General features: G+C 42.8%; 1 protein-coding gene across 1 annotated transcript in view; it reads right to left on the bottom strand.

Annotated features, from left to right (window-relative positions):
- Window positions 1–22,061, bottom strand: part of Dnah3 (dynein, axonemal, heavy chain 3) — a 152,531-nt gene that overhangs the window by 63,468 nt on the left and 67,002 nt on the right. Inside the window, exons 30-42 of the mRNA XM_013504828.1 lie at window positions 19,913–20,027; window positions 17,376–17,574; window positions 16,016–16,124; window positions 15,674–15,787; window positions 14,831–15,007; window positions 13,031–13,122; window positions 10,769–10,988; window positions 10,027–10,161; window positions 6,524–6,635; window positions 4,830–5,071; window positions 2,902–3,002; window positions 1,866–1,971; window positions 882–1,011 (exon numbers count right to left, since the gene is read on the bottom strand). Of these exons, the coding sequence (XP_013360282.1) occupies window positions 882–1,011; window positions 1,866–1,971; window positions 2,902–3,002; window positions 4,830–5,071; window positions 6,524–6,635; window positions 10,027–10,161; window positions 10,769–10,988; window positions 13,031–13,122; window positions 14,831–15,007; window positions 15,674–15,787; window positions 16,016–16,124; window positions 17,376–17,574; window positions 19,913–20,027 (1,852 nt within the window). The remainder of the gene's footprint in view (window positions 1–881; window positions 1,012–1,865; window positions 1,972–2,901; window positions 3,003–4,829; window positions 5,072–6,523; window positions 6,636–10,026; window positions 10,162–10,768; window positions 10,989–13,030; window positions 13,123–14,830; window positions 15,008–15,673; window positions 15,788–16,015; window positions 16,125–17,375; window positions 17,575–19,912; window positions 20,028–22,061) is intronic.

Genomic DNA, 22,061 nt, shown 5'->3' on the forward strand with positions numbered 1-22,061 from the left:
TTTTGTTTGTTTTGTTTTGTTTTTTTCCCAGTACTGGGAATCGAACTCAAAACCTTGCGCTTGCCAGGCAGGCACTGTGCCGCTGAGCTAAATCCCCAGCCCCTCAAGATGGAAAATTTGAAAATTAAATAATATGTAGAAATTCTCCTTCTGTTTGCCAAGTTACTTTTTTATCTATAACTACAATACTTTTGAAGAAATGAGCTGAGAAAATATGTACAGTACATGAACCAGAAGTCATAAAGAAGATTCATTTTGAGCTTCAGTATTTGCCATCTTGAAAAAATGGCATCCCACAAAAATTCTCCAAATGAACACATATCTGTCATTTGCAGTAAAATTCATTGAAATTTGATTTATGTGAAATAATTATAGTGATTTATCACTAGTTTTGCAAACTAATATGATTAGCTTTCATAATATATCCAGGTGTTTTGTGAATTCAGATTTTTGCAATTTAAATTTTCTTAACATGGGAAAATTTCCTATATAATTTTTACAATATTTTTCTGAGATACAATCACATATGTCATCTAAATTCATCTCCCTCTAGGATGATCCTGTGAGGTAAAGTGGCACAGGACCTATTACTCCTATTGTGTGGATGAACAAGCTTAGGCTGAGGAGGGATGGGCAGTGTTTGCATAAAACTACTGAAACTGCCCAAAGTTTGCATAAACACACCAAAAAATTCAATATCAAATCAGGACAATATAGATAAACTCTTTCCATCAAACTCCATTATCTACAACTCAAAAGATTGCTTGTTGGTGACCTAACACTGTAGTTGGTGCCAGTATAATTCAAGATAAACAAGGGGCGAGAGCAGAACCAACGCACACCCAACCCCCTGTAGCTTAAGAATTTTGGGTGTCACTCACCAAGCAGAGAGGAGTACAGTCTCATCATTGAGAAGGCAAGGTGGATGGGGGATGACTGGACCACAAATTTACAATGAAGGCGAATAAATTCCAGGCAGGGCTGGACAAGCCACATGAACATGTCATTGACCTGAGAGTAGAAAGCTCCGTAAGAGTCACAGACATTATCAAAAAGGAGCCGAAGACTAAGAGCTTGGTCCCCGCTCAGAAGGCTGGAGATGCTGGCAGAGTGGTGATGTCTTCTGAATGCAGGTGCACTGGGGAAGGCTCATGATCACCCCGAACCCTGCCCCAGCTCCGGCTTAACGGCCCTAAGACTGCAGCTCACAGGCTGTGTGACTCAGGTTTTCCATCCTCTCTCCTCTGCCCAAAGCTGGACACTCAGAGGCTTGCAAATCCTCTGGGTACAGGATTATGAGATAAGTTTAGGAACCCCCTACTGTATCTGACTCTATTTTTATAAAAAAAAATTAGGAATTCCAAGCAACTGATTGCAAGTGACTGTTAGAGATTTGCAGGATGAGACCCCTGTATAAAATGGCCACAGGAGTGTGAGCTAAACTGGGGGCTCATTTTCAGTAATTCACCATGTGTATGATATATATATTTATCTGGGTACATAATGATTCTTGCCTCTGCTCCTCACCCAACTTCTTTTTTTAAAAATTACTTGACTAACTTTTCTACTTTTATTTTAGTGCCCTTTTTAAACTTTTGTTCTACTTTGTGACTTTCGCTCTATATTATATTAAGGTTGATGAAGAGGGTAGAAGAGGAAGCAGAAACTGACTGCACCCTCTCGTCCCAACCACATGAAGAAGAAAGCTGGAAAAATGGCAGGCAGCCAGAAAACAAGGCGACTGGAGATAGGCAGGGAATTCCCGGCCCGTCTTGCTTCCTGGAACTGTGGAGGTGAAGGTACCCTTGAAAGTCTTTGAGACGGACAGGGAGGTACAGGTGGAAGGAGCAGCACCCGGGTCTCACCAACTCCCTGTGCTCCTCAGTCAGGCTGGAGGGTAGGGTGTCCGTGTACGAATCTTTCAAGGGCTTCCAGCCCAGCTGGTGGGGCTCCATGTAGATCATCCCACATCTGGGAAGCACAAACAGAACTGGTTTTGGTGCTAGCACTAGGTGACATTTACTGTATGCAATACACTCCTTTAGGCCTTAATGGACCTCAACAATAACCAGCCTACCATATGCTGTGCCTTACCCTGTTCCTCTGGGTTTCCTCACCTGAGGTAAGATAGCATCTTGAGTCTTGATTTTTTTTTCCTTCTTGTATAGTTTTACAGCATTTTATATGTTCCCAAAATATATCTACATTTTAATTCTGGTTACTTTCAACAATTTAAAAGGAGGTCTCATGCTGTAGGTAATATTTTGGGCTTACTTTTACACATAAAGATTTCATCCTTAATGTATTTTCTAAAATTTATCCGTAGAGTTGTATGTGAGCGTAGCTCATTGGTTTTGCATAAAGACTGTAACTATCATAAAGTCCGACTGCATTACACTGTATTAATTCACTCCTGTTTAAATGGGCATCTAGGCTATTTTTTTAACAGTTTGTTGTTGTGAGTCATGCCTCTGTGAATATTCTTTTTTTTGTTGTTTTGTTTTGTTTTGTTTTTCTCCGGTACTGGGAACCGAACTCACGACCTTGCGCTTGCCAGGCAGGCGCTTTTGCCACTGAGCTAAATCCCCAGCCCCCTTCTGTGAATATTCTTTATAGGACTTCTATTGTTCGTACATAAAAGTCTTGGACATATACTGAAGAGCGGGGTCATGGGCAAATAAAGGTTCTACTTTAAGGGTTAATGTTAAACTCTTGCTTGATTTTAGACACCCACCAGCACTGTGAAGTAAGGGCTGATTTGATGACAGGTCTAAGTGAACGACAAATAATGTGAGTGACATGCTGGGCCTCAATCATATCTGTAGATTTTTAGAGCTTTCCCTCCTGCTAGGGTTCGTGGGGCCACACCCTCCCTCAAGGAGCCGGCACAGGCTGCCTTACCTGCTCACAGTGGCCGGGGATGCCTGCTCTAGATCCGCCGGCTCAAAGATCAGACTCATCTTGGGACTCATCTGGATAATCTCGCCACTCATCAAACACAACTGCCAAGGGCAAAGGGGTGGGGTGGCCACAGAGGTTAGATTCCAACTCCAAAGGAAAGACCTTAGTGAAGACAAAACTGGTTTGAATGAATTCCACAAGTATTTCCTGACCACCTATTATACGCCAGGCATTGTTCTAGATACATAGGATAAAACATAAAAATCCTTGTCTTGGGAGTTACATTATGCTGGAGGAGGCAGATGATAAAACCAAATGTATAGTACATAAAATAATGAAAATTTCCTTAGAGAGAAAGAAAACAGAAGAGAGGCTGGAGAATGCTGTTGCTGGTGAATGAGTTGTAATTTTAGGTAAGGAACAGGAAATCACTGAATTTCAATTTCAGAATAATTGAGAAATTGTCATCCTATATGAAGTTTCTTGGTCCCTTCCTCTGTGTTTAATATAGCGCCTAACTGCACATCCTGTTGTATTTGCTCAAGTTTCTCACAAAAGACTTCTTTCTGTGAGATGATAAGAATATTTTTCTTTTTGTTTAAAAGTATTTTTGGATTTGTGGTATTATAATATGTTTCTAAGCAGAGGAAATTAAGGAATTAAGAATTGCTAGAAGTATGTGAGGTGATGGATGTTAATTGGCTTGATTGTAGTAATCATTTCACAGTGTATATGTATCTTAAAGCAATGTATATGTATCAAATGATATTGTACACCTTAAATACATATGATTTTATTTGTAAACTATACAGAGAGAGAGAGAGAGAGAGAGAGAGAGAGAGAGAGAGAGAGAGAGAGAGAGAGAGAGAGAGAGAGAGAGAAAGAGAAGAAACTCTCCCTCTTGAAGCCCACATGGGCAAATCCATTTTTGGAGTGACGAGAATCTCTCGATAAGTCCCTTTTGGAATGGAATGAAAGACCACTGGAAGTCCTGGCGTTTGGCAGGCACATCTGTGAAGAAACCGCTCAAACCCGCAGGCGAGCCTTGGAGTATCTACTCAGGGTACCACTTGCCTTTTGCCAACACAGGCTCAAGACTGAGACTGTCACATCATGAAACATGAAAATTTTCGCTGTCCACAGGAATGTTCTAGAAGAGAGGGTGTTGTGTAAAGAACTTAGACCCCTCCTCAAGGCTTCATTTGTCTTTGGCAGTTCTTTCAGTTTAGTTCTCATTTTGTGTAGACAGAAAGTTCAACAGTCACCAGCATGAACATGAGAGCAGAAAGATTGGGCTTGAATCTACCTGTCTGCCGTGCAGTGTTCCTGGGGTTATGTGTTCTGTGTGCCTCAATTTCCTCATCTATAAAATGGGTATGACAATACTTACCTTATAGGACTGCTTATAAATGGGATAATGGATGAGTTATTTAGCTTGGTGTGATACAGTAAGTGCTCCATAAATGAAAGCAGATGTTATCACTGATTTCTTGCTAGCTCTGCTGCTTTTCTGTTTTAAAGTCCAAATTTGTACAAAACTCATCTTTTTTTATGGAGCATAACCAACATCAGCTAGAGTTTCATAAATAATCTTACTTAGTATTAATGGAGAATATAAGGGAATAATTATTATAAATATTAAAAACACTGAATATTGTAAATGTACCAACAAAACCCAAAAACTTGTATTTCTAAATGTAAACTGTACATTCCTAGTGAAGTATGTTCCCAGAAAAAAAATCACTGAAACAAGTTTACAGTGTTAAAAGTCCGCACAAATTCTGTTACCTGTTCTTGGGTTCCTGCTACCTTCCCCCGACCTGTAGCCCTGCAAACCAAGAAGCTGTTTCTCTTAACTCCCTATAGCCACTCATTTCCATAAAAGGATCTATACCGCATCCGGGAAAAAGCTATGGCCTGGTAGCTACCTTTTTATTATCATCCAGAACAGTGTTCATATTTTCAATCCAGACAGCATCTACCGGCCCATCAAATATAATCCACTTGCGGTCGTCAGACGTCGAAGACGCTTGCTCCCGGAAAGCGTTGGCTAGGACACCATCTGTCCACTCGTGGCTCACCGGGTCAAAGCACCCATACAGCTGTCCCATTGTGATAGCCTTGGGGTTGATTATTTTGTACTCCACAGCGAACTCCTCCATCTGATTGGCTGGATGAAAAGGCCCAACCAGAAGAAAAGAGAGATGACTTTTTCTCAGCCGCCTTCACGCACCTGGCTGTCACAGCTACGGTAACCACAGCTTTGGTTTGGGGTGGAACAGCTGGTAGGTAAAAAGATTCTGGAAAATGATAGCTATTTTCTGTTTGAAGTGTAGCCCTGGAAACCCTTTTCTTAACTGCCTGATGTGTCATTTGTCCTGTGATAGGCACATATTTGGGCTGATGGATGGCCCAGCACCACGTTTAATAACAGAAAATGATGACACTTTTACATGATTCTTCAAAGTTAGAGAAGGTTGGAGTGCACGAGCCATGCATAAATAATGACTGCTGCAGAATTCTGACACTGATTTAGCCTTCCTTTTCTTCCTTTAATTTCTTGAAATGTATTCAAATGCCAAAATTATTTTATACTTAAATTTGAAATGCCCAAATTAGCTATTAAGGTTGTTAGCTCCCCAAACAAAATCTCAAAAATTCAAGGGCAATTTAATAATCAAATGTCATTAGAAAACAATTTTAAACAAAGTACTTGAAGTGATTATGTAAACACATGCACAGCATGGGATTGTTTTTTTCAAAACTACAGGTTTGCATATTGTACTGAAATAAACAAGCAAATAAGAAATCTCCAGCAGCACAGCGCCTGCCTGGCAAGCACAAGGTTGTGAATTCGATTCCTGGTACCGGAGAAAAACAACAAACAAACAAATACAAGAAATCCCAAAACTGTTCCTTTGGCAATAAACATAGCTTCTATTTGTGGGGCATGAACCGGGCTAGGTTATTTAACCTTCACAAGCTCATTTAATTCTCACAACAACCTCAGTTTACAACTGGGAAAACAAAGGTTAAGAGAATCATTCATCTAAGTGTGAGTCTGATTCAAAGTATGAGCTCTTGTCTGCAACCTTAAAAGGAGCGGAGGAAGAAGGGAAGGGATAGAAAGAAAGGGGGGAAGGGAAGGGAAGAAAGGGAAGGTGAAGAGAAGAAAGGGGAGGAAAGAAAAGGGAAGGGAAAACAAGGGGAAGGAAGGGGAAGGAAAGAAGGGGAGGGGCGGGAGCCGGGGAAAGCCAGGGCAAGGGAAGGGGACAGGGAGGGACGGCAGGGAAGGGACCACACCGTGGTTTGCTTCTGGACTAATTTTATTTAGGCCAATGATAGTAATTTCTTTCTCACGGGGGAAATATTGTAGAAACTACTGGTCAGCATTGGCGAATTTCCTCCAGCCTTAATGACATGCACACGGGCACCTTGTTAGAAACTCCTCATGCCCCCACCCTTTACTGTCTGCCTGCAGATAGCTGTGTAATAGTCTATTTCTAGTTCTAATGTCGTGATCTACGGCTGGCAAAACTCGCAGCCTGGCATTCTCTCCGTGGAGCCAGCTGACCCGGCAGGGAGTCCTGTCCTCCCTGGAAGCCAGGGGTGTGAGCTTTACCTGCGTGTAAATCACCCAGAGCTGCAGCCAGCACTTTATAAGCAGACGTCTTGCCTCCCATGGGGTCTCCAACAATCATATAGCCATGTCTTACCAGCATCATCTCATAGATCTGGGAAGAGACATCACAGACGTTACTCGCTGCAAACCTCTCCATACTGCGAGTTAGAAGATAATAAAGAATGAGAGGCTGAAATGGAATTTTGACAGACACTTCTAACTTTGGTAAACTTCACCCTGTAGTGATCTATTGTTCAAATATCTCTTGGATAAATAAACATGTGTGTCTCAGATGATTTAAGGGAAGGAAGATACTACTTTTTCTTCACCTTTCTATGTGCTAAGTATCAAGTGGTTGTCAAGTCATTCATTTAATCTGCTAGGTATCATTAACCACCTTCCACAGATAAAAACATTGAGCCCAAGAGAGGTTAAGAAGCTTACCCAGGCTTCTCAGCGATGGAGAACTTGGACATGGGGTCTTCTGACTTCCGTATTTCTAGATTTTCATTACACCATCGCCATCTTCTTTTTAAAACTTTTTAACTGACACATAATATTTGTGCATATTTATGGGGTATGATATGATACTCAATACACATACTCAGTGTGGGTATGGGTAATCATAATTAGCATTTCCGTATCCTCAAACATTTATCATTTCTACGATCTCTCTAGAATTAGGGAGTAGAATGATGGTCACTAGAGGTTAGGAAAGGTAGATGAGAAGGGCATAGAGAGAGATCAGGTTACTGGTACCAAAAAACCAGACAGGAGGACTTATTTCTGATGTGCTACAGCACGGGAGGGCAACTGTGATCCACAACAATTTCTTATAATGCCATTTACTCTTTAAAAGGAAAAGAACATGATCATTTTAGAACTGCATTTTTATTGGAAACTTGTACTGTAGAGGCCTAAAATTGCTATTCTCTCTTGATTGGAACTCTCAGTAGATGAAAATGCATTTTCTAAATCAAGCTCCATGCTGAAAGATATTAACAATAGTCTGTGTAATTTTAGTCCCTACCCTTGAAAATCTAGTCATGTGGAAGTCCATTTCATGAATTTTCTGATTATCCCTTTTTGTCTGTGATAAGTAGCCTATAATAGTTGAAACAATGTGGTGGTCATTTATATTGATGTGAAACTTTGTGCCTGCCTTTAAGTTGTGAGTCCTTCAGTGAAATAAATCTTTTACAGATCAAGTTCTTATTATTCTTCAGCTTGGGTGTGAGCAACAAGGAGGGCCTAAGTGAAAGCAGTGACAGTGGCGGCAGTAGAGAAAGCGGCATATGTCATTTGGCAAATATGTGAAGCATCTACTCTAGATGCTGGAAACAGAGCACAGAAAGGAAAACAAATCCCCAACCATCAAGGTTTGAAAGATGTTTCAGATTGAATAGAGGCAAGTGGAGTTGACTATGTATCAAAAATGAGAGGAAGGCAACGGTAACTCAATAGCCCCTCAACTTGCTCCTTCACACCCTGAAACGGACTACCAAAGCATCAGTGTACCAAAGGACAGGTAGTTCTAGGTATCTTGTATCTTTGGTTGTTTGTTTTGTTTTGTTTTTTGTCTTTTTGAGACAGGGTCTCACTATGCAGTTCAGGCTGGCTCCTTGACCTCACTTTGTAGCCCAGGCTGGTCTTGAACTCACATTGATCCTCCTGCCTCAACCTCCCGAGTGCTGGGATTACAGGCATGTGCCACCATGCCCAGCAGGTATCTTCTTTTTAAAAACATTAGCTTGCTTCTGAAAATTGGAACTAACCTATATAAAAGTTGATCTGTAGGTCTGCAAATGTCTTTATAATACATGAAAAAGATGGCTAGATGAATGGATGGGTGGATAAATGATTGAATAGATGTGTGAGTAGATGGTTGGATGGATAAGTAAGTGATAAAGCAAGTATAAAATGTTAACTGTAAAATCTAGGTGTTGGATATATAGATATACTCTTTTTAATTTGTTCAATTTTTCTGAATGTTTACAGTATTTCATAATGGGCCAGGGATGTAGCTCAGTGGCATAAGCGCCTGTCTGGCAAGTGCAAGGTTCTGAGTTTGATTCCTGGTAAAAAAAAAAATTCATAACCACATATTGGAAATAAAAGCTCATGCCTAGTTAGAGTAGTTAGTCTACAACATTCAGCAAATAAGCTGGGATTCAGTGTTAGGTTAAATGAAGTATATGAAAAACTAGATCACTTGGAGGTGTATATATGTATATATATATATATATACACAATTATTTTTAGCACAAGGCAGTCTGATCTCAGAATCCGGGGAGCTGGGTTCAGCCTTGACCAGCTCACAGGATGACTCTGTGAAATAGCAATGTGATGCTGCTGCTGACGACTGAGAAGAGGGGAGGATCACAGTATAGTATCAAGCACTGTACCTAGCATTTTCCACACCTATTCTCTTAAAATTATGGGTAAAGTTTTACTCCCCACATTTTACAGAGGAGGAAGCTGAGGCTCAGAGATGATAAAGTAATTTACCCCAAATCTCACAGCAAAATACTCATGGGAGTGAGATTTGAACCTAGGTCTGTATTAAATCCAGATCTTTTCCCTGTCTGGGCCAAGTGTCCTTTTAAAGTCTGGACCAGATGGGTCACTTGGCCTGTGTTTCTGTAAGGAAAGTACTGCATACTTGGGGCCTATTTCATTCCATTTATCTATCTTTCACATAGAAAGGAATCCAGGAGCAGGACTGTAGAAAGATCTGTGGTTTCCCTGCCCAATAGCCTTCCTGTTGTCTCCTGACAATAGCACTCTGATTTTCCCTAAGGAGCCAGAACCTGTGGGATGGGGATGACCTGGGTGGGGGTGGCTCTGTCTCTACTTGGTTATGGTCCAGGTCTTTTCCCTGTAATTGGCTCAGAGATAGTCATGTGACTTTACCAGAGCCACTGGAAGCTAACTCTGACACTTACTGGAGCCAGTTTAAAAGGAATGTTCTTTTCTTCCTCTGGGCCTGAGGCTACTGGAGGAAGGAAGGGTACCCGAGAAAGACATTTTACTACAGAGGGAGGCAGTACTCAGAAATGATGAGAGGTAGATTCCCAATGACACTATCAAAAAATCTAGACCCTGCTATGCCTGAGGACGACAACACACCCTTGCACTTCTTAAATTAGGTGAATAAATAAATTCCTTTTTGTTGATTAAGGCAATTTGAATTGGATTTCTACCACTTGGAATGGAGAAAGTCCAGGCTGAGTCAAAGTTCAATGCCTCAGGCTCTTTGCTTCATTCTCAAATTAAAAAAGAAACCCCAAGGAAGACAGTTACAGGAGCAATGTTGGATTTTAAATTTCAACTCCTAGGAACAAAACTGAAGGCGTAACAGATTAGGTGGTCCTGTAGCTTCCTCGCCCCCCAGGCTCCTCTCAGTGCGGTCAGTCCAGCCCTATTTTCCCTACGTCTTCCTAGTTCCTGACTCCAGCAGACAGTGAAACAGGCGCGTTCCCAGATGGGTTCAAGGAACCAACCTGGATAATTTTCCCGATAAACCAAGGTACTGCCTGGAGTTTCATCTTTTTGATGTTATTGTTCAGAGCTTCAAGAAAAACTTCGTAGTCTGGCTTTGGAAGAACAACCCCAGGAAACAAATCTGATATAATTCCCTGTTAACAAGAAGAAAAGGAACAAGGGATGAAGTATCAGCTACGTAATCTCAATGTTTTCCTAAAATGAGATCTCTAGACAGCAAAAGGTTTGAAAACTCCCAAAGTTCATTTGCCTGAGATCAAAACTCATCTGAAATTGTAAATGTCAAAACTGTCTATTCATACTTTCCCTCCCAAATAATTTTAAGTCAGCAAATATTTAATGAGACCATAGCAGTATCTTCTAGTCACTGTAATGATGATGAATAAAACAGTCATGGTTTCTGTCTTCGCGGAGCTCACAGCCTGGTAAGGATGACAGGCATTAAATCAATTAGGGAAACTAATTGCGTAGGATAAAACACCCACCCAAGTTCAACAGCAAATACCATTCTATGAGTAATACCATTTCTAAAATTAAAATTGGGAGCTAAGCACGGATGTTTGTTATTACCATTATCATTTAGCAGCTGGAGGGAGAGTGAGGCCACAGAGATGGTGGCTGGAATGAGAAGGGACAGGGTGTCATACGATGGAAGAAGATATGCAGAAAGTGCCAAAGAAAACATTTTATCTTCAGCAGCTGAGCCTACATCCTCGACCGGGACCTCAGACCACTGCATACCTCAAACAGAGGGACATCCTGAGCTAAGAACTTGGCCAGGTTGACATCAAGCAAGGCCCGCAGCAGCAAGACGCTCTCATTCTCCTGCGGGTACTTGAGCTTCAGGTTGCCGGCAGCTGTGAGCACAGACTTGACAGCCCGCATGCCATAGTCGTAGTGATGCTGGGAGGAGAGCTGCTCAGAGCACAGGCGGTATGTCGCCACAATCTTCTGGGCAAGACTGGGAGGAGGGCAAAGACATGTCTGCAGATCCTTGTCCTTGTGTCTTCAGAAAAACAGGCCTGCCCACAGACTTGATGGACAGGCCTTATCGTTCGAAAGGCTTTTGACAGAATTACCATAATAAACTAAGGAAACATAATCTTTTTGAAAGTTAGGATTAAAAAGTACACACATATGCATACCAGGTAGTGTGCATAAAGTAGCATTATATATTCTACTTTATGGGCGTGCACATGAGTGTATACACATGCACTGAGGAGAATCTATCAGACTACCAACAGTGTTAATCCCTGGAGAATGGGACTAAGGGTTACTGAAGGGAAACTCACTTTCTCACCTCTGTAACATTACAACTTGGTCAGTGTCTGTTTTCCTTTTTTAAGAAAACCAATTCAAAATGTAATATACTCAGCACATAACATGTGTATACTTCTGTGTGTGGCGATTTCCTAATTTTCCTGGACACATGGCTGGCCTGCACTTTCAAACCTCACATACAGTTTGGATGGGCCACTCTACTGCATTTTAGACAGTGGAATGTGAATGACAGTGACATATGCCGTGTCTGGGGCTGGGCCATTAAAACCTGCTCCACAAGATTCTCCATGCCCTGCATTTCAGCCATGACTGTAAGTGTCTTAGGACCATATTGGGGGAGAACCACTTCTACTCACAAACATCTGCTTTGGGTTTCCAATGAGTGAGAAATTAACTCGTCGTGCCAAGCCATTGGGATGTGGAGATCAGGTTTATTCTTTTTTTTTTTGTCTTTTTGAGACAGGGCCTCACTCTGCAATTCAGGTTGGCCTTGAGCTCACTTTGTAACCCAGGCTGGCCTCAAACTCGCAGCAATCCTCCTGCCTCAACCTTCTGAGTGCTGGGATTACAGGCCTGCGCTACCATGCCTTGCTAGGATCAGGTTTATTCTAAATAAGGTATTAATATATATTTCTGTTAAGGAGACCCTTTTACAAAACTGATTAACTTTAAAAACAAAGGTTTTGTGTAGCTTACCAGCTCCAAAATAGGGCTAAGGTTTATGAAGTTGTCTGAGTAAAGGTTTGAAAATTGAATAGATAAAAGAATTGAGTGGGTAATACAACGTAATCCAAGCCTACGACAGAAATAATAAACTGAAGCTTATTTGATGGAGGAAGTCTCTTGGCCTAGGAAGGGTAATACATTCTACTGAGAATTTCTGCAACCCCTTGGACAGCCACTTATTCACCCATGGAGACATTTGTTGTGTCTCCCTACCCTATTGGTTGATTATGGCAAAGGCAACATAAAATAAAAATGTAAAATTTGGAGTAGATCCTCAAAAGTCATTTCAATGATTACTCGTAACTCTTGGTACATGTGTTGTGTGTGCACATATACACATAAAAGACAATGGTGTGTGTGTGTGCATGCATGTGCATGCATGTGCATGTTCGTGTGTGTGTGTGTGTGTGTGTGTGCGCGTGTGTGTTGGAAAGCTGGGTAATACTCACATGAGAACCCAGTTGACTTAGAGTCAGTGTTATATTGAAAACAATTTAATTAAACTGTAAAATTAATTAGATATTATTTTTTCGCTTTTCAACTTTGAAAGAACTTCATGTTGGTTTTTTGTTTTTTTTTTTGTTTTTTTTTTTTCCCATACCAGGAATCGAACTCACAATGTTGCACTTGCCAGGCCTGTGCTATGCTGCTGAGCTAAATTCCCAGCCCCAGAATTTCATGTTTTATAGTCTTTCTGTCAGCCATTTAGTAATGCGGGGTGGAATGTTACAGTGAGGGCTGGGGAGGACGTGAGTGGTGGCTTTCTTTAATAAAGTCCAGGTGAGAGAGGCCCTTCCTTGGCCATGTGGGCCATTTCCCAGTTAGCACGTGGTCAAGATGAAGTCAGAGTTACTCCTCTCAGATCAGCCAGTGGTAGGAGGTAAGTTTCTCAAGTTTTTCTCTTTTCTTCTAATGGGCAACACACCTTCAATCCAACACACAAAAAGCCACTCTTTAATGGCTTTTAGAACTCACTAGAAAATCAGTATAATATACCTTCTGGAGTCCAGGAACCCCATAGAATAGAGGGAGATCTCTCCAATGAGGGCATAATCTGGCACCATCATGGCTACTGTCCGGAATAAGGCCTAGAAAGGAAATAATCAACCACAACCTGAACAGAGACAGTGAATGTTGAAATATGGGATGTGGGGAGCATCTACAGAGGCAAAGGAAAGCAGTGTGATCACGTGGGCCACTCTACTGACCATCAGGGGAAGAGCACCAGTGGCTAAATTTATGCAGAGGGACTGTTTCAATAGGAGGTAACTTTCCCATTGATTCTGTTCGGGTGCCTGCTATAATAGCGGGTCTCTTGATGGCTGTGTGGAAGCCCTTACACATTAGTATCCCAATACTTTCTTCTCCTGTGCCAAAATGAGGACATCTCATTCGCCTTTGGAACTCCCCAGTGTTCAGTATAGACATCAAAAGTCGTTTAGCAACAAAAGACCATTATGCGTCATCAAAGGAATCTCAAGTCAGACAGATCTTTTTTTTTGGTTTTTCTCCGGTACCGGGAACCAAACTCACGACCTTGCACTTGCCAGGCAGGCGCTTTGCCGCTGAGCTAAATCCCCAGCCCCAAGTTAGACAGATCTTAATTTGACCACAGCCTACTTCGGCACTCATTGCCCTGCGCTGACTGCGAGGGGAGGAGCACTTGATGAGTCTCCTGACGCTTTTCTGCTCTTAGAAAGAACACTGGTCTCATTAAATAAGGTTCCAGGGTAATCAGAGTACATCTCTAGCAGGTGGAGTATCACGTGCTACATGATAGCAGTGGAGGCGGGTGTGTCTCACCACTTTCACCCAAGAGGACAGAGCAATACGTTAACATAAAATCAGTCAAGAAGCAGCTCTAGAAGTCTGTCTCTGGCCACTCTTTTCATGCAGCTGGGTGTGTGTATAGGTGTGTCCTCCCATAGGAGGACACCTACCCATTCTTGTCCTTTGTATTTTTGCCATCCAGGAAAGCAGCGTGCCAAAGTCAGCCAGGGCCATCTTCTATGGCCTGATTGGCCCTCTCTTTCCTCTTTTTTTAGAGACATTTTCCTTCTTTTACTAGCAGCAGGGCCAGTGCCTATTGCCTGGGCTGTAGCTCAGAGCAGATCTCTACTGAGGACAAATATGCACTCTTGCTATCTCTCCAGTTGGTTGGAACAGCCTGTTTGATTTGGAAACTACTTAGGGTTAAGCAGCTTCATGGTTAATGGGGAGCTCTTGGCGGTCCAGCCTAGGTTTGCCAGAGTTCTCTGTACTGAAGTTTGATGCTCTCTTGTATGTAGATCTACTTTACGCTACAGTAACTTTTAAAAATTTAGCCAGGATCTAAAAATCAGATTTCATGTAATAATCAAAATTTCCTACTTCTCCTGGAAAAATGAGAAAATCTGTTGGTTTCCGCTTGGCAGTAGTAGGCTGGGGTAAGAAACGGCTGCTGCCTCTAAGTGGAGCATTTATGGGAAGCCCTACCATGCCTAGTTTGCTTTTCCGGTTCAGATCGCCTGTCTCACCTACACCAACCCTTCTTCTAGCATCCACTGGTTCCTATTTGCCATCAGTCATGAGGCATGAATCCCTCCTTCTCCATGAGACCTTTTTGGGGAAGTGGCTGTGTTTTGGAGCCAAATACTAACTTCCTGCCACTGGTACTCCACTACCACTTCTCCCAGATGAAAAAATGCCACCTGTTCCTAACTTGGGGCTTCTCTGTGAGACCGTTAGGCAGAGACTTCCAAAAGCTTCTATATTATCAAGTACACCAGGCATTCCTACATATACACGCTCATTTACCTTGAGGTTGTCTGGAAGTTCAGCCCTGCCAGCATACCCAGGGTTCATGGTGATGAAGACAGCGCAGGTTGGGTTCAGAGAGAGCTCAGTACCTTCAAAGATGAATGTCTTCAGCTTCCGGACAATGGCTTGTTGAATACTGAGTATCTGCTGGGCTACCACAGACAGCACCTCTACCTATAGTGAGAAGCCCGGCTGGTGTGAGCTCTGCCAGGTTCCCCTTGCTTGGCAAAGAAAGAGCCCAAACACCCGAGAACCCAGACCTCCAAGGTAGGAACATGAGTTTTTGACAAAGAAAAGGAAAAGCGCGCGTGTGTGTGTAGTTCATAGTATATGGAATGTTTGTTTCAATACTGACATAAATGGTTATCAGTATTTATTGGTTCAAACCTCATATTTACATTTATTGATCTCTGTACTTTACCCAAATAGAATGAATCACTCACCTTTTTGTGGTGTGTCTTTTATAGCACTACCATAGACTTCTACTGTGTTCTATTTGTTTCCCTTAGTCTTTATTCCTTTTACTAGATTGGAGCAATCTAGGGGGCAAGATCATTCTTACTCACCTTTGTATCACAAACAGATGCGGTCACTAACATACAGTAGTTTCCCAATACATTTTTGAATGAGTCAGAGAATAAGTTCACGTGATTGGGAGGTGGAGATTTATGTGTAAAATATGCATTCTGACTCCTTGTGGATATTCATTTTGTTCATTAAATATCTACTCTATGTGGGGACCAAAGAAGAGATACAGGTCCTGTCCTTAAGGAGCCGAGAAGTCAGTAAAAGGCCACCGCTTGTCTAACCCCTCTGTTCTGCACCTAGAAGCAGAGTTACCTCAATCCGGTTGAACTCATCAAAACAGGCCCATGCTCCAGCCTGAGCCAGCCCCTTGAAGAACTTCCCCATGGCCTTGTAATCCAAACCATCTGAGCAGTTGAAGACCACACACTAGAAAGAGGGAAGTCATGGGAACCATTCAGGATGGATTCCATCACCTTCAGATCACCTAGCACCACCGAACAGGGGTGGGGCTCCTCTCTTCTTCTAATACTGAACAAGTAGGAGCCCCACTCCTCCTGTTACACTAAATCATCCTGATATTCATGCTCAATTTCCTGAACAGACGGTCCAAAGAGGGGTGGGATGAGAAGGTAGCAATGAATGACATTTCCTCACCTGCTTGGCCAAAGCTTTGGCCAGATCTTTGGTGGTTTCCGTCTTGCCGGTTCCAGCTGGACCCTCTGGAGCACCCCCAAGGTTCAGCTTCAAAGCTCCCATCAGTGTCCTAAGGGGAGGACAAAAGGAACAGAGTTATTGAGTCCTAAGATGCAGGAAAGAAACAGGCTTTTTGCTGATTTTGATTCACACAAATGGTTTACAAAATTTCCCCCTGATTATATGACCAATAAATACATCATCACTGAAAAAATTGTTTTACACAGCATTTTAACTTTAGAGCCTTATGAGTGCCTGATACATGGGAAGCACCATATTTATATTTGTTTGAGTGATTGAAGGAATAAAAGCATATACACATACATAAATGAAGCAAATAAACATGAAAATACTTACAAACTCCACATTCCAAAGGTCACCAGTGCTGAAGGAATAGTAAAAATAAATGTGTTCCTCCCACCCATTATGACCTCTTGAGTTCAGGAACCATATTTGATTCAATTCTGCACCCTCAGCAGGTGAATATGGTGCCTGGTATGTAATAGGGGCAAGGTAAACCCAGAAATGCATGATGTTGGTACATAACTGGGTCCAGAGCCTTTGGTATAATTTCTGTTGATCCACTCTCTGGAAATTTTCTGAATATGTCTAATTAGATTTGGTGGCCCTTTATGTATGGTGCACAGGAAGGTTTAAGACATTGTTATTCATTAGGACTATAACTAATAAAATATATTATACATGTATTTGGATTTTGACTGAAAGAGTAGATTATAGCTGCTTTTGCCACCAGATGGGGTGGAGAATGCATAACTAGGAAACACATGACTGAGGATATTGAAAGGAGAAAATACTCTTACATACTGTTTTTATAATTTAAAATCAAAGAAAATCTGAATATCACAGCATGCACAATTCATAGAATACAGGTTTCTAATGTAAGGAATTCTAAGAAAAGTGGCACAGTGCTTTGCTGAATGCAGAATGATCATCTCTCTTCATAGGACTGGGGTCAGAGCTTAGAGACCCCTCATCTGTGTCTTTGGTCTGTCTTGTCTGTTTCTTGGCCATGGGGTCTTCAGGCACCATAGTGATTCCTGCCATTGCGGAATTTCTAATTAAGAACCATGTCATGCACCAGTACTTGCACTAGGACTGCTCCTAGGTTCTCATTTTTAGCCTGACAGCCTAGTTTCCACGCCCATCTCTGGAACTATGGTGACTAAAGGCAAAATCTGAAGCCTGAGAATCTGAAATGTAGAGCATTATCAGCCCAAAACACCTGGAACTTTCCTTCCCAGAATGTCTTCCCTCTGAAGGTCTCCATGCATCCCTTTGGTGTGGTAGCCCCATAATTTACCTGTAACAGCGGTCAGTGAGGGGCGTGATCACCAGCCGTGGGGAGTTTCCCAGGTACTCGTACCCATACAAGGCTTCCGTGGTGATCATCTGTACCTGCACATCATTTGCCTCCCAATAGTAGCGCAGTTGTGAGATCCACTGGAAATCGTTCAAGTCAGAGACCTTGTCCTCAGCCAGCTTGGCCACTACGTCCCGGGCTATAGGGACGCAGACGGGGAAACACACACACACACATACACACGGAGCCATCGGAGTTCCCCCATCTCCACGACTCCTCAGCTACAAGAGGATGTTATCGAGGCCATCTCTCATTCAATTTCAGGATCTAGGACTCTCCTTGTCCACCCTAACCTGCTGGTAGGTATATTGCTCAGAAGTTTGACTTTGCTTTCTCGCAAGGAGCTGAACAGAGGATCGCTGCGCTGTCTTCTCTCAGAAAGCAAAGCAGAGGTAGTAAATGTGCGTCCACTGAAGTCACACTGCCTTCGCCCACATTCTGGCTTCCATGAACTTGGCTATGTGACTTTAGGCAAGTTACTCAGTCTCTCCGTCCCTCAGGTGCATAATGTATAAAATGGGAACAACAAAATAAGTATACTTTATAATTGCTATGAAAAATAAGTGTGAAAATATATACCTAGAGGGACCATGTTTAGCATATATAATTACATAAATATATAAGTGTAATTAACTTATAAATTGGTATAATTATATGTATTATATAATATATAAGTATAATTAACTACTGTTGTTATTCTCCACTTATTGGAGGATTGGCCCAGAGAATCTTCTTGGCCATGTTCTAGACCTGAAGGATCTCAGGACAGTGGTGGTAAACCTATGGTGTATGTGCCACAGCAGGTTCACCGTCACTGGTTTAGGAGAACGCAGTCAGCCTGATGGAGCTACTTAGCTGGAAAGGTGTTCCAGGAGTCCACGGTTAGGTGTACTCTTTCCACCTGGGCGCCTGAAGAACCAGCTGAGAGATACACTCCCAGATTTTTTCCTTTCTTTCATAGGATTGTGAAACTAATTTAATTTTCTCACAGTGACAGGGCGCTGAACTTGAAGAGCAGGTACAGGTTTATAAGATCAGCAATTATGTTTTAGGTAAGGGATACCGAGACCTCTGAGCTGGTATAGCAGACTTGAAATTAGGATCTTAGACTGTAACTACAAAGGGATGCTTATGCAAGCCTGCCGCCTCTTATCGCAGTAAAATCCAAGGCCCTGTAGAGAAGAGGCCTTGAAAAAGATTATATCAACAGTTCTTCCTTCCTGGGAATTTAATTCCCTCTCAGGTTCTTGAGAGAACCAACAGAGTGGTGGCTGGAGTTGGGTCTGCATGAGAGTTCTCAGAGGAGACGGATTCTCGAGAGAGTGGAGGTGAGATTGCCTTCACCATGCAGGCACACACATGTGCGTGTCTGCGTGTGTCTGTGGGCACGCATACTTGTGTTTGTGAACCCAGCCAGTCTAGGCTGCCTGTGGTTCCAGGCAGTCACCACACCTGTATTTATTATCCCGACAGCTGGGTGTGAATCTGTGTAAGGAGCAAATTCTCTTTCCTCTTCCTTCTCCTCTCTCCTCTCCTCTCCTCTCCTCTCCTCCCTTTCCCCCTCCCCTCTCCCTTCCCCTCCCCTCCCCTCCCCTCTCTCCTCTCCTCACCTCCTCTCTCTCTCTCCTCTCTCTCTCTCTCCCTCTGCCTCTGTCTCTCTGTCTCTCTCTGTTTTTCTCTCTCTGTCTCTCTCTCTGCGTGAACTTATGCTAGTCTGTCTGGGTGAAATCAGACTGAAATGAGCATTCCCTCCCCTAAGGGAATTAGATGCTGTGACATGTAAATAGGAAGCTGGATGTGTGAGCAAGAAAGGTGCTGTTCCTAGGCAACCAACCTGGTCCAGCCCTAGTTTCCTTGGCGATGGAAGAGCAAGGGTGTGGAGGTGGTTTGTTTTATACAATGACCTCAGTTTTTTCTCCTTCTCCTTCTCCTCCTCTTTCTTTTTAAAGGAAGAGCTGAAGGAATCATCTCTTGTTACCCCCTCTCTGCCTTGCTGCCCATTTCCAGTCCTTTGGATTTGGAATCTGACAGACAGAGAAGCCCCTGCTCATTACTGGGTGCCTCTTGGCAAGTTATTTACCACTCTAAGCATCAGGCTCTTCATCTGTGACATGTACATGAAAATAAGAGAATTGCAAACAGCACAAAGCTTGGCACCTAGTGAATATTCAAAATGAGTGATGGTTGGACCAAGAATCATTCACCAAGTTGGTGACTCTCGGAATGGACCTGCCCATCACAGCCTTCCAAACAAGGTTCCTGGAAGCAGGGTTGGGAATGGCAGCGTGAAACAGAAGATCAGGATACCCAGAGCCCATCAGCCTTGGCTTCTTTCCTTACCCACTCAGGTTACTCTAGGTTGGAGAAACCCTCCCTCATGGAGAAGGAAGCCCTGAATCATTCCATTCAGGACTGCGAGGCAAGCCTGGCTGCCGCTCCCGGACAGTCAGTCGCTCCCGGGAGGGCCCCTTGCTCACCGTGGACGTCAATGACTGTGAGGGCCCCGAGAGTAAGTCGAGCTCCGCTGCTCAGCTTCCCACGCACCAGCTCAACAATCTGTGCGATCTGCTGATTGCTCTTTTTCAAAAAATCCTGGTAAGGGAACAGGGGACAATGGTTAAACTGCGTTCTCCTATGGCAATCGTTACTTCAGCAGCTGACATCATTAAGCATCTAGCAGCCCAAACTAGGCTCCTGAATGTTATCTGCAAACCCTCCTTTCCCTCACCCCCAGTCACAGCCTCGAGGCGAATCCTGCATGCATTACGTTCACTGAAGGAGGCCAGACTTCGAAGGCAACACTGTGTGATTTTACTTTTATAAAATTATGGAAAAGGCAAAACTATAGAGGCAGGAAAGTGATAGGCAACTGCCACAGGCTTGGCCTGGGGTACCGGCTGACTACCGAGGGCATGAGAAAAACCTTTGTGGGGTGTGAAACTCGGTCATGATGATGGTTACATAAATGCATACATTTGTCAAAACTGAGAACTATGTGCTAAAATGCCTGAATTTTACTGCACTTGGATTATACAATGAACAAAAAAACCACCCCAAATCCTGAAATTGTTTTAGGATTAAGAGACAAAGAAGTGTAAAAACAAAATGCAACATGTGATTCTAAATTGGATTGTGGGCAGGAGAAAAAATAGATATTTAGTGGGGGCAAGTGGCTAAGTTTAAAGAGTTGACAGATTATATAATATTTTATGAATGTGGATTTCCCCATTCAGATCATTTCACTGTGGCTATGTAAGATGTTAGCATTTGGGGAGTCTGGATGAAGAGTGTAAGGGAATTCTTAGTATTATTTTTGCAAAACTATTTGGAAGTCTGTAACAATTTCAAAATGAAGAAGTAAAAAAATAAAAAAAAATTTGAAAGGAAAAGAAATACACCACATTAGATTCAAATTCCAACTTCATGCTTTCTAGCTATGTGGTTCTGGGCAAATGGTTTTAAGTCTGAGTCTCAGTCTCGTGTTCTGTCAGGTCTAGATAATCACAGCTACTTCTGTAAGCTGCGCTGAAGATGAGGTGAGGTAATGCATGTGAAGCATTTCGCACAATGTCTGCTATGAGCGAAACATCAGTAATCAGCAGTGGTTGTTATTAATGATGAAGTGCCTAGAGCATGGTAAAAATGAAAGATCTCCCATGCCCTCCCATTAGCTCTTGGTGATGGCGTTGCCCCCCACAGCCCTCTTAGCCACGCCATTCCCCAGCCAACATCATTAAGCATCTGGCGGCCCAAACTAGGCTCCTGAATGTCATCCGCAAACCATCCTTTCCCTCACCCCCAGTCACAGCCTCAAGGTGAATCCTACATGCATTATGTTCATTGAAGGAGGCCAGACTTCGAAGGCCTTTCTAGGTCAAAGTGCCCTCAGTGGCTGACTGTATCATGCTGTCTTCCCTTTCCCTCCCCTCCCGGGTCCCCACCCCTTCCCCCTTCCCTTCCTTTCCCTCGCCTCCCCTCCTCCTTCCCCTCCTTCCCCGGCCCTCCCCTTCCCTTTTCTTCATGGTGCTGGGAATGGAACCCAGGGCCTTGCGCATGCTGGACCAACACTGGGCTATACCTCAGCCCACCACGGTTTTCATTTTCGGAGTCCTGTACATTCCATTTCCTCTCTCTGAAACACTCTTCCTTTCATTCTCTTGTTGGCTAAGCCCTACTCATATTTTAGGTCTCTTCTTAGACATTACTTTTCTGGGGAGTCTTCCCTAATCCCAGTCCCACTATCATGTCCCTCCACCCCTCCATACTCCCTGAATCTCTCTTCTTTCTCTATCACAATTCTATGTAAGATCTGTTTTATTCCCTCCACTAGACTATAAATCCATGTGAAAAGGAACAATATCTGGCTCATAGGCCTCTAATTTCCTTTGCCTAGTAGTAACGCCAACACAAAGATGCTAAATAAATGTTTGTTAAATAATAATGAATGGATGGATATATTATTCTGTGCTAACATCTCAATGCACATCATTCAGTATGAATGCACTCCAGGGTTTGTATGTGTGATGGGAAACATTCTCCCTGTCTGCAGGTAGGAAAAGTAGGAGATACAGTCACAAAAGTCAGAAGTTTTAGAAGTTTGGACTGACATATGTCTTAGCAGTTTTC

The sequence above is a fragment of the Chinchilla lanigera genome, unplaced genomic scaffold (assembly GCF_000276665.1).
Source record: "Chinchilla lanigera isolate Chin_1 unplaced genomic scaffold, ChiLan1.0 scaffold00092, whole genome shotgun sequence".
Lineage (NCBI taxonomy): Eukaryota > Metazoa > Chordata > Mammalia > Rodentia > Chinchillidae > Chinchilla > Chinchilla lanigera.